This window comes from Pseudoliparis swirei, chromosome 4 (assembly GCF_029220125.1).
Source record: "Pseudoliparis swirei isolate HS2019 ecotype Mariana Trench chromosome 4, NWPU_hadal_v1, whole genome shotgun sequence".
Lineage (NCBI taxonomy): Eukaryota > Metazoa > Chordata > Actinopteri > Perciformes > Liparidae > Pseudoliparis > Pseudoliparis swirei.
Window position 1 is genome coordinate 21,418,038 of NC_079391.1, and position 12,270 is coordinate 21,430,307.

Consider the following 12,270-nt stretch of genomic DNA (forward strand, 5'->3'; position numbering starts at 1 on the left):
GTTGTCTCAAACGCACGTAGAGCTGTAGGATGTGCAATTTGTTACGTTTAAAGCGACTTTGTGCGTTCGCACAATTTACAATATCTACCTAAATCGAAAAAAAGGGAAAATCTAACAACTATTGCAATAAACACACCAATACCAAGGGAATTATTAGGAGCGGAGACTTAAAGATGACCAAAACACAACAACAGAGAGATATTGTACAACTCTTTATTTTACGTAAAAACTCAATTTTGCTGCAATTCTCATGAAAACAATTACCGGTTTACAATTCCATTGACTGGAAGGAGTAACAAACATATCAAAACATGTCAGTTTGTAATAGTCAATACTTCGTTTTTGTCTCAAATTTTATCTCGCTGGTAGTTTCGAGAAGAAAGAAAAATAAGCCTGTGTGAAGTGATGATTTCTACGGCTTGTCATGCAATGATCGGCAACCTGTGCAATATCCAGCGCCGCAGCACATCTTTTCACGCGAGCTGCTTGGTTTTCAAAACAGCCGCAGCTACTGGGGGAAAACGACTCCAGCCTCGCCTCGTAGTGCGGTGAGAACTTTTGCCGACTTTTAAGTTAAAGGGAGAGCTGTAAGAAATCATCACTCTGAAGGCACTCCCTAAAAGTACTCACAAATCAGAGCAAACGTCTTCACACTGGCAGCACATCCAGGTCATGTCCTTTTGTTCACAACTCTGTATTTATAAAAAAAAAAGGAAATCACTCCAGAGAACAATTCCATTGACAACAATGCAACAAGAGGAGCTGGCAACAAGCCAGAGGGCAGAAATATTAAACGTACATTTTGAGACATTTAGTCATATACAGGATTTCCCCCATTTTCAGTAAACACTACAACCACAGGTTTGCAGTGAAAATGCCCCCCCCCAAAAAAATGCAGACGACACAAGTGTAAGACAATAAAAAGGATGCGGATTAGGGTTGGACGATGCGTCCGAAATCGCTCCAAGCGGCCACTTTCACGCCCAACTCTCGTGGGTGCGGGCCGTCTCTCTGCAGGCCATTTAATTATCAAAATATAATGACAATTTTGTCAAATCGCCCAACCCTAAAGACCATAACCCCCAAAAGAAAATGCCAGGTGGCTCAGTATGTTTTGGACACAGGAAGGCAGATCTAACAGGTACGTATGGGCTGAAAATTATTCTATCGACCAAATGCGTACATATTTTTTTTGGCAAAGTAACGGCGCATTTCTTCTTTATTTAATCAAAATTTAACTGGTCAAAGTCATTCTGACTGCAGGATGAAACTGAATACACTGAAGGTTTTCCTTTCCTAAGAACTTCTAAAGGCATTAACAGTAACAGACACAAATCAAGGGAATGCTCTTTGTTTAGTCAACTATGAAAAAAAACAAAAACATCAGGTCAAGAAATCTAAAGGTCGACAAAAAAAAAACCTCCTTTTAAAACTAATGCTGTAAACTCCAAATATCAAATCAGATGGCCGGCTCCTATTGGTCGCATGCAATAGGCTGTCGCCATTAACAGGCGTGCAGCTCCGGCCACAAACAGAAACGCGGAAACATACTTCAGAAGTGGCACGATGTCTAGGTATGATCTACGCAATTCAAAATACTGAATGAACCTTTCTAAAAACTAAAAGTGAAAAGTCTGGTGAGCCACGCTTTGCTTAGGGGGGCAGTAAGTAGAAGATAAGCTAGATATACATTCATTCATTACAATATTCAGTTCAGATTTATTTTCCATCAGCTAGCTTCGATCTCACTACTTCATTGAAAATGAATGTCCAGAAAACCTCTTTTCCTGCATTATGGGTAAAAATACTGAACACGTGGCAACACACCAAGTCTGAGCAGAGAAAACTAGGGTGCAACTGGCAATGCACACAATTTTGGGGCCGTCACACACAACAACAAAAAAATGTAACTAAAAAAATAAAGCTATCGATCACATGACCTGTGATCCACTCGGTATCGGTGGGCTTGCCCCCGCATACAGCGTTTTCAATATCAAAGACAACTTCAGTAAGAAATGAACCGGATCAATGCAAAAATACAGACTCGCTCCCAAGTAAGGTATTTACACATGTTCTTGTCCATCTGGTGGCTGTGTATCAAACATGTCTGGGCCCAAAAAAGGAAACAAAAACAAATAAAAAAGCCTAATTCTCAAAAGTGGAGAAAAGGGAGCTGCACTCTCACCCCCCCCCCCCCCCCTCCCCCGATGTAAAGCAGCCAGCCCTGCTGCTGGTGACGGAGGGGATGTCTTCATTCAGTCTGTCAAATGTCGAGACCAAAGAATGTCTTCAACGGGAATCATTGCATGATGAGGGGCTTCAATTCTTTGAGGAGCCGTCGTACTATGCAGCCACCTTGTTGTCCTTCTGGAAACAAACAGCAGCAAAACTTAACAAATACATTTATCTTCCTTTTACTGCATGTTATATTGACATATGTAAAAAGCATTGAGATGTAATAATCAACAAATAATGTAAGAAAACTCAGAGCGCATATTTTTACAGTTTGAGAAAATGACAAACAAAAGAAAAAGTTGAATAACATAATAAATGCAACACCTAGTAGTGTATACATTATGAATATAATGTACTCTGGAGTTCCTGACATGTTGAAAATTGGGAGATAAGTTATGTAAAATTCAAATAGTTCATTTTATATTAAAAATGAAAAAGATTTCTTGATGACAAATCCTGACTCAAGTTTAATTGACAAAACTCAGAACTGAAAGAGCTGCATTTCAGCCTGACTTTGAACTTTAAAACTACCACCTGGAACATGGAAATGCCCCCTTATATCTGACAGGAAGTATGAACAAATATCACAGTAACTGTCACGCATGTTTGCGAGATACAAAGATTAATGGGCTACAATAAAAATGGGAAATAGATGGGAGGGATAATATCTTTAAGTAACCCTATGATTATTTCATAGTTAAGTAGACTATTTTAAATGTCTTTGTATGACAAGATTTTGTTTTCTCAGCTGTTCCATAGAATTGCTTTTGTCAATCTGTTTTCTTCTGAAGAAAAAAGTGGCCAAAGTGAGACATTTGTTAGATTTTAACTAATGTGGTTTTGCTGCTTGAATCAACATTAAAAGTATCTGGAATAATAAGATAGACACTTAAGTGTCTCTTTGGTTCGGGTCACTGGATAGCTTAAAGTCCTGCATTTTGACGGGCATTAAAAGGAGCCGACAAATAAGAACAGATTGTGTGTGTGTTGGGTTCTCGAGGGCGTATTCACCAAAGTCCACTTTGTCACGTAGAACTAGACGGGATCCTACGTTTTAAGACGAGAACTCCGTCTCTAATTTAAGTTATAACTAAATGCAAAGACCTTCAACCTTTTTGCTTAGTTTCCAAATTCTCAAAATCATTTAACGCATTATATTATACACAACTATTCTTGAAGTTACGCGCTCATGGTTTTCTTAAATTATGGTTCTAAATACATTGAACGCAATACATTTATGATGATACTTTAATGATCTCCGAGGTCATGACGCCGTTAGATTTACCCTATATTCATAGTCAGAGAAATCCCGGCCTCCTCTGCCGCCTCTGAAACCAGGTGGAGGGCCTCGGGGGGGCCCGAAGGAGCCTCTGCTCAGCGATCGGCCTCCGCGGGGCCCCATAAAGCCCCGGCCGCGGAAACCTCCTCTTCCTCGATTATGCCTCAGGGGGATGCCAAATGTCTCGGCATTCATTCGTCTCTCTTCTGCCCAGGTTGTCCTTCGCTCCCTGACAACACAAAGACCGATCAGGAGGCATCTTTCTTTTGGGGTAACAAACATAACTCCAAGTCGAGGCACTACGGGATTAAACAATTATTTTGGGTCTCGATTTGAGCATATTATGCAAAGATTTATTTAGACATTTAAAAATACATAAAACTACAAATTGGTGCATGAATAAGAAAAAAATCTGTTTCCGCCGAAGGCTGCAGAACTGAGTCCATGTGTGTTGCTGCTTCACAAAGTTCAGGAACAGCGTCCCTGAGGCGCTGCCTCTCACTTAACTAACAACGCTGCTCGGTGTCTTTCAGAGTACTAAAGCAGGAGCACATACATGTTTGTATAACTTCACCTTCTATCTGTAACAAATGGAGCCGTAATAGAAAAAGAAAAAATACATCGTCACTCAGAATAGATTGTAGTTTTATATTGCCGTGGATCTTTAGTAGAACTTAAATATTTTTGGTCCCATTGACCCAAGGTGCCTCCCTGCAACAAAGAGAAACAAGTGACTTACCTTGAAAACCCTCTATCACCTCCTTTACTAAAAGAGACAAGACACAACACAGTTTTAGTATACTAAGAGTTTGATTCCCACATTTAAATATGCATCAAGGCGTATGTTCCTTTTCATGTTCATAAAAGTTGTTCATTGGTTTTTTGGAAAAAAACTAAACAAAGGTCATGCGCACTTTCAGGTTCATATGTATTTTCAGTTTATAAAAAAAAAAGATGATGTCATTCACATAAACTGCAATCAGAAATAAACTGGGACACATTTAGAACATTTCAAATTGTGAAAAGACCTGCCACTATGCATGCATGTATTAATTGTGGCTCAGTCCTAGAACTGAGCCACAATGTTAACATATGGGGTACCTTAAATCATCAGCAGAGAGGTTATCAAAGAAGGACTTGGTCTTGTCATAGTAGGTGTTTATCGCAGCCTCAGCTTCCTCGTTAGTGGCCTCGTTGGCTGGACGTTCGGACTCAGCAGGTTCTTCTCCATTCAGTGGCTTTTCAATCTTGTCATCTGTGGATGGAAGAATTTTATACTGAGTAACCCAGCAACAAGGTGGGTAGTTCTCTGCAGTATCAAACAATGTACTTAGACTAGAGATTTACTTTTGGCAGCAAAAACAGGTTTTCCACTGGCAAAAATAGTAAAAAGCATTTTGTGCTTTAAAAATACTAATACCTGCACCTGTCATATTGGGCTTTTCTAAAGTGATGATTCACTCCCACAGTGTGGATGATACGTGCCTTCTCAATCAGTACATCTCCGCTATAGATCATAAGGCCAATGGAAATGATGAAAAATAAACGCAGTGTCCATTTTTTAACTCGTAGCTGGTGTTAGTGTCAGATCATGGGGAAACGCCAACCTGGGTTGAAGTTGAAGTGTGTGTGTGTGTGTGTGTGTGCGTGCGTGCGCGTGTGCTGAAGCTGTACCTTTCAATTTGAGCTTGTTCTGGAGCTCCTTGTCAATCTCGTCTTTGTTGAACTGCGCGTTGGCCGTCTCAAAGTCAAAGTCTTCCTCAAAGGTCACGGCACCATCCCTGCGCACGTTGACTTTGCCTCTGCTGCGGTTTCCTCGTCCGCGGCCACGACGTGGGGGCTGAGCACCAGCTGACAGAAAAACTGACAAAATACATTAAGAACATTTGTCAGACAGTGAAACATGGGACATGGTAGTGTTGATCTAGCTTTGTATGAAAGTACAATGTATTGAAACATGCATTTAAAAAAGGTGCCACACACGAGATTAGGAGCATTTCTATTGGCCCTCAACGACACCAACATCAAACATGTGAACCATCAAGACGCCTTTTCAGCGGAAAACAAATGACTTAATCACGGACTGTTTACTTGTAGAGCTAACAAAAAAAAAATTGTTGGTGTCTGTCAGCGTGTTAACGGGTATTAAGTTGTGGTCAGTGTTTCCTCTACCTTTGTACCAGGGTGGCAGTCCGCCCCCCTGTAATCGCAGTCCGCCCCCTGTAATTTTCTCTTTAGTGCCAGATTACAACAGAAGTAATTTAGGGTTCTCCACTTTGTTCTTTTATTAAACTAAACGGTCGTATGTTATTGATCGTATCTACACACGAGCATTTAATTTCTATCTCTACGTGGTCGCGTTAACACTTATCCTCGGCTCACGATATCCTGTGCGGTGGAGCTCCGCCCTGATGCGCACTGACTGGTGCGCGCACACAGACGGCTGAGCGCATCGAAGACGTCATGTGAAAAGCAAACCAATACATCTGCATTTTTTAAAAACGCTCGCGAGGTGGTGAAGATAGGCCAAGTAGTGCTCGGAGTAGTTCTCCTGCTCCGGGTTCAAGAGCAGAAACGAGCCAAAGAGCTGCTAAAGAATTATTATACTGCATTTAATTGCCGAACGTCTTTAAACGTTTACTTTTTGAACTTTTTTTTAGGTTGGCAAAAGCACCAAAAAAATAGGCGTTTGTGTCGGTCGGTCGCCCCCGCCCCCTGAAGCTGTAAACCTAGGGGAAACACTGGTGGTGCTAAACTACTTACCGCCGTGGCGCTTGTTGGGATCTCGGTTTTCAAGAGCGTTGTGTTCATGATCTGGCTGTGACAGCTTCTGGACCTCAGGAGCTGAACAGCAAAAGACACAATTTGAAACTCAAGGTACGGTGGCTCGGCTCCAACAAGGCAGGCAACTCAATTAAAATATACATTTGACAACAACATCTAATCTTTTCCCAGAGATTCTGAGAACTTTTATTCGTGTGGAAATTAACCATGAGAAGCCTTGAAGGTTTTTTTTTTACCCCTTCTTTGCTCCAGGAGGTCGGGGGGGCGCTGGCTGCCAACGATGGGGCTGCTGGGTCTGGGAGTTGGCGCCTCTGTCTGGCTCCTCTGACCCACGGGGGCAGGAGGTGCCGGGGCAGCTGACGGCGGGGCCTTCACTGCCTGCTCCAGGGTAGGACGTTTCATTAAAGAGTCCAGCTGGGGACTGATGCGCCCTGTAGAAAACAGCAGAGTGAGATCCAAACTATAGGATTGTCTTTTAAACGCAGAGTAGTTTATCTTGCAGCGGCTGATTGGGCAATGACAGTTTGAGGATGCACCTGATTAATGTGCAGGCGGACCAGGAAAGTTCTACCATGATATTGGCACGGCACAACACCGAATGTAAATGGTAAACTCAAGGCATTTCCAAAGCGAGGAAATAGTTTGGGAGAAATGCAATTTATACATTTGGTAATAAACCCCTGCCATAAACTTCGCCCCCTTTGAAATAGCCTGAACTCAGCAACAGTTAATTATAAACGTGATGCATGATAGTCTACGCTCAGTCCAGTTCAACTCATATTGGGGTTCAGGCGCTCAGCAGGAAGCTCAAAAGACAACATACGGCCGTGTTACATTTTAAATCAGCAGGAATCGGGTGTTGACGCAAAATTTACGGAGAAAAAAAGATGCTCGCTTACAAGGCATTTGAGTAATCATTAGAAAAGGGTTGAGATGAATCTTCATACGAAAAACTGTTCAACAGCTCTCACCTTTACATTCATTTAAAAAACGTCCATGATTCTCAAAATGCTCGGAACAGAGCTAGAGCAATACAGGCTTATTTCAAATCACATTATTTAAAAAACATGACAAGTATGCACCAATTGAGTCACACAAGCACTAACATGTTAAATCCTTTATTGATGTGTGTCACAAGCTAAGTCTTGCTACTTTTAATTTCAGCATTTCCCCCCCCACTCGAGAGGCAAAGACAATACAAATTAAAAGTATTCTCAATCTATAGTAATGCTTTTTTCATTAATATCACATGAATAAAGTTCCATTAGTGGAAAAAGAAACCAATACCAAAGTTTTCCTTCATGGTGCATCCTGTAAATCCATGCAGCGAACAGAAGCACATTTGGAACAAGAACTATTCCTTACCGCCGGCTCCAACAGAACCGAACTGCTGCGCTGCAAGGGGTGCAACACTATACTGGCTGTATGGCGGGACGGGGCCCTTGCTGAGCGCCGCATAGGGCCCAACCGACTGGAATGATGGTCCTGCTGCAGCATTGCTTAATCCAAGTGACGACTAGAAAAGCAAACACACGCGGTCAGCTGAAAAACTAGAACATGGGGAGATAAGTTTCCCCATGATTACTTCTAATTACAACTACTTATATGCATTAGTTTATTAGTGAATTTCTATTGTGTATAAAAAAAAGCAGTAGACTTAGTAGTAACCAATATTGTCAAATACATGCAGTGAACTAAGACTTCAATAACATTCATCGATAATGGCTCAATTATATTAAGGCGAGCCAATTTCACAGCCCTGTTTTACTGGGACACTTGAATGAGATGTTCCAGTAAATAATGTTATTAGATACACCTGGGGTTGTTTTTGTTGCCCTCACGGTGTGCCATCTTTATAACTTGACAACCATTTAAGAACAGTGACAAAAAATCATGCAGATGACAACAATTCAAAATGCCCATAAAGCTTGTTCCCTTGTTGAAAAGAAAATGTATATAAATCAACTTACTTGCACTATAGCAGGGTCCTGAGGCAGGGAGCTAGTGGATTTGGGTGGCTCACATACTGTAAGGTCCTTTATGTCGCTCCCTCTGAAGATGATGTACTCAAACACTTCCTCCCGAGGTGGAACAGGCCGGTCAGTGGGCCGGTCCTCAGTGCCGAAAGAGCGAACTGTTGGGGAAAACGTACACAGGTAATTAAAATGAATTTACCATTTATCTTTGTTTATTGAGGCTCGGCATATTAGTGCATCCTGTGTAGATCACGGGGGCATTAAAACTACATTTTACAGGAGTGATACAATATATCTTTTAATACTATGAATAGAGTTGCAGACTGATAAAATGTATGATAGCCTATTTAATGCATTTCAAGGACAAAAGTGGACATGACCCAGAGGCAGGCTAGAAGGTCAATTTGCATGTATTTCCCCTGGCCAATATGTATATTCCACAATTTGAATAATAACCTGTTTCTTTCCTTATCAAAATGACAGGTAAGCCGTCAGGTTGAAGTGCATGGAGACGTGTGGTCGCTGTAACGTCACGAGAGTTCAGTTCAACACACTCCGGATTGAGCCTAAAATAGAACTACGCTAACGTTGTTAAATAGTGATAAAAAGCTTTAGTGTGAGATTATGGACAGTAATAAGGCCACCTTTTTATTACGGTGTGCTACTAGCTAAAATACACGTATTTAAGGGTAACTCTGAAACACAAGGTAAACAAAGGACGCAGAGCGTTAACTGCAGCGCCACTTAAACTAGCTATTAGTTGGCTACCAAGCTAACGTTAAGCTAACATACCAAACTGCGCTGAAGTAAATTGCGGTTTCCCGCCGTGAAAGCTTTAATAAAGCCATGTTGAGTGCTCGAGTCCACCCTTCTTACCTTTTGCAAGAGCTACTGTCGAGTTTTCAGTGTCAATGGTGTACAAAATTCCTTCATAGCGAATCTCGGCCTTGGAGATTAGGCTAATTTTGCTGCCGATGTACGGCGTCCCTCCTCCACTCATGTTGGACCTCTGCCTTGAATAAAGCACGAATTTAAGCGAAATCGGTAAACTGTAAAAACGATAACTCGGGCGTGTTACTTTCGGAGTCGTAGTTCTCAGACTACATTACAGAGATTAGTAAATGACACCGTGAGTAAGCCTCGCTCGCTTCAGGACTGACTTCTACCACGACATGGCCGTTTACGTCTTCTTTCGCCCGCCGCTAAGGATGCTGGGATAAAGGCTGCGTCTCATTCCTGTGAAGTCACTTCCTTTTCCTTCCACTGCTACCCTCTCCCATACACATTAAAGAGCAATTTGACGAGAAACGGGGGATACACCAGAACTATTAAGACTGCAAGGGCAGTTTTAGTCACCTTTGCTATTCTATTTTTGAGCGAAACAAATTAATAAAATAACCATAAGGTGCCTGAAAAAAGGTTTGAGATTCAGCCATTCGGTGATATCGCGATATTAGACGGGACCGCTGCTCGCCACCCTCCCCCATATTGCCAGATAACACACTTTTAGAAGTGTAAAATGTACATACACTGCATCATTTGTTTTTAACACACCGTATTTCATAAAGCCTGAAACTAGAGAGACGCGTAGAGAGTGTACCACGGGTGCCCCACACCCTCACTAGGGATCTTTGTGTAACAACATCGTAGCCCGTTCAAAATAGTTAATTATATTAGACTTGAAGAAATATCATGAACAAATACAACTCGGATGTCCCCCTTCGTCTAATGACGTCAGATCCTATCCCACAATGCCTAGTAACACGCAGGCGCACTGTAAAAAAATAAAAAAATAAGACAGCTAACTGATCAGAGATGGCGGGCGCCTCCGACCCCCTGGAAGATATGCTGTTTTCAGAGGTGGACGAAAAAGCCGTGAGCGACCTAGTGGGTTCACTGGAGTCCCAGCTCGCCGGACAAAGCAACCTAGCAGGCAAAGCAGACGAGAACGGAGGCGCTGGCTCACCGGCCCCCGCTAACCATCACTTAGGGAAAACGCTACCAGCTCCAGTGGGTACAACAACACTAGAACAACAACAACAACAAGGACGGTGTAATAAACCCGACATGCGCCAGGAGATCAACTCAAAGGACGCCAGCCCGACTAAAACTGTCACGTCTCCTTCCTCGGACTCCACCGCTTTTTTCGACGAGCCGCCCGCCGCCTCGGCAACCCGCGCGAAAACCACGAGCACCAGCAGCTCACAATCACATGGAGCATCCATCACAACACTGACTGGGTCTGGCGCGACAACTTTGACGGCGTCCGCGCCGAACAACATCAGCACCGCATCCGGCCGGGGGTCTGAGGTCAGCCCGGGCTCGTGCGGGACGTCGGCGGAGGAAGCTAGCCCGCCGAGGAAACGCATGAGCACGCCGCGAAGGAGCGCCTCGGCTCGGATAAAGAGTTTGAACGGTGCGACGGTGACGACGACGACGAGGATCAGCAACACCGCGGTGGCTGAGAGCGCGAGCTCGCTGGACGCCGGCGCGACGACGCCGAACTCCGCTCGACCCGCGACGTCCTCGATCAACAGCTCGACGTTCACCCTCTCGAACGCCGCGGGTCAGTCGGCTGTCGCTCTGGACCGGGGGACTCCCACCATTGCGCTGCACAGACTCCCGAGCCACATTGTCGCGAGCATAGCCCACAACGGCAGCGGGACCAGTGTTTCGGCCTTGGTCCAGCAGGGCGCTGGCGCAGGAGCCACTTCCACCGCCACCACCGCCACCACCGCCACCACCACCTGCCCCTCGGCCTCACAGGGGAACCACAGCTCCCGGTCCTCCAAAATAGACGACTGTCAGTCCAACATTGTAATGTCAAGCCAGTCTGCTAGTGTAAACTCCGTAATAAACACTGTCTCCGCCGTTGTCACGACAACAACCACCACAACCGCAGCAGCCACAACGTCCACAGCGGTGACCCAGCCTTCGAGCTCCGCTCCGGCCGCCGCTTGTGTCGCAGCGGTGGCAGCGAGTACCGCGTGCGGAACCGGTCCAACCGCGTCGGTGACGACCGCTGTCAGCATGGTCAGGCCCACGCTGCCCTCCCCAACGCCCGCCGCGGCCACCGCCGCGCAGACTCAACCCCTTCCCGGCCTCGCAGCGCCTCCGAGGATCGTAGCCCCTCAACTGATCGTCAGACCGCCTCAGCAGCAGACGACCATTCAGCTGCCCCCGGGGTTCACCATCCCACCGGGTAAGGGGGAGCAGAGCAGCGCACCCGTGTTAGAGGAACCTTACCTGAGGCTTTATTGGTCCGAGGAGGTTGTGTGTGTGTGTGTGTGAGAGAGTGTGTAAGTGAGTAAGAGCGAGCGATTGAGTGAAAGAGAGACACACACACTGTTCTACCATGTTTATCAACGTGCTGGGGAGGCGTTCTTATAGTTGTCCTATGTATGTGCGATGGGGTGGTGCCTGCTCCTAAAGAAACTAGAATGGGCACTCGGTAGAGCGCATACCTTCGCATATCACAAGATTGGGCATTGAATTATGAACATTTTGGCATTAGTTACATGCCAATTGGACAAAAATGTATCGTATGGTAAAAAAGAGTTTGACCTTTCCATGACCTTGACCTTTGACCCGATTGATCCCAAAATCTAATCAAATGGTCCCCGGATAATAACCAATCATCCCACCAAATTTCATGCGATTCAAGAACATTTTGACCTGTTCATGACCTTTGACCTTTGACCCGATCGATCCCAAAATCTAGTCAACTGGTCCCCGGATAATAAACAATCATCCCACCAAATTTCATGCGATTCGGTTCAATACTTTTTGAGTTCTGCGAAAGATTTTGACCTGTTCATGACCTTTGACCTTTGACCCGATCGATCCCAAAATCTAATCAACTGGTCCCCGGATAATAAACAATCATCCCACCAAATTTCATGCGATTCGGTTCAATGCTTTTTGAGTTCTGCGAAAGATTTTGACCTGTTCATGACCTTTGACCTTTGACCCGATCGATTCCAAAATCTAATCAAC

General features: G+C 44.3%; 2 protein-coding genes and 1 pseudogene across 2 annotated transcripts in view; 1 reads left to right on the forward strand and 2 right to left on the reverse strand.

The window, feature by feature from the left end:
* LOC130192427 (serine/threonine-protein phosphatase with EF-hands 1-like) overlaps window positions 1–12,270 on the reverse strand; it is a 991,358-nt pseudogene that overhangs the window by 266,064 nt on the left and 713,024 nt on the right.
* Window positions 200–9,439, reverse strand: lsm14ab (LSM14A mRNA processing body assembly factor b). Its single transcript, XM_056412431.1, has 10 exons — window positions 9,151–9,439; window positions 8,269–8,432; window positions 7,664–7,814; window positions 6,535–6,729; window positions 6,278–6,358; window positions 5,189–5,377; window positions 4,616–4,769; window positions 4,254–4,280; window positions 3,521–3,743; window positions 200–2,367 (listed from the first exon to the last, which is right to left on the reverse strand). Exons 1-10 carry the CDS (start codon window positions 9,272–9,274, stop codon window positions 2,344–2,346), a joined length of 1,332 nt encoding a protein of 443 aa, XP_056268406.1. The 5' UTR covers window positions 9,275–9,439; the 3' UTR covers window positions 200–2,343.
* LOC130192417 (transcription initiation factor TFIID subunit 4-like) overlaps window positions 9,577–12,270 on the forward strand; it is an 88,607-nt gene continuing 85,913 nt past the window's right edge. The window contains exon 1 of the mRNA XM_056412399.1: window positions 9,577–11,476. Coding sequence (XP_056268374.1) covers window positions 10,090–11,476 — 1,387 coding nt within the window. The 5' untranslated portion in view covers window positions 9,577–10,089. The remainder of the gene's footprint in view (window positions 11,477–12,270) is intronic.

What these genes read in the sequence shown, in the direction of transcription:
- lsm14ab (XM_056412431.1), bottom strand. Translation starts at nt 9,274, where the DNA reads ATGAGTGGAGGAGGGACGCCGTACATCGGCAGCAAAATTAGCCTAATC. An exon ending in GACAGTAGCTCTTGCAAAAG is followed by an intron (nt 8,433 to 9,150) that starts GTAAGAAGGGTG and finishes TTTCCCCAACAG; the next exon opens with TTCGCTCTTTCGGCACTGAG. An exon ending in TCCCAACAAGCGCCACGGCG is followed by an intron (nt 5,378 to 6,277) that starts GTAAGTAGTTTA and finishes GTATTTTGTCAG; the next exon opens with TTTTTCTGTCAGCTGGTGCT.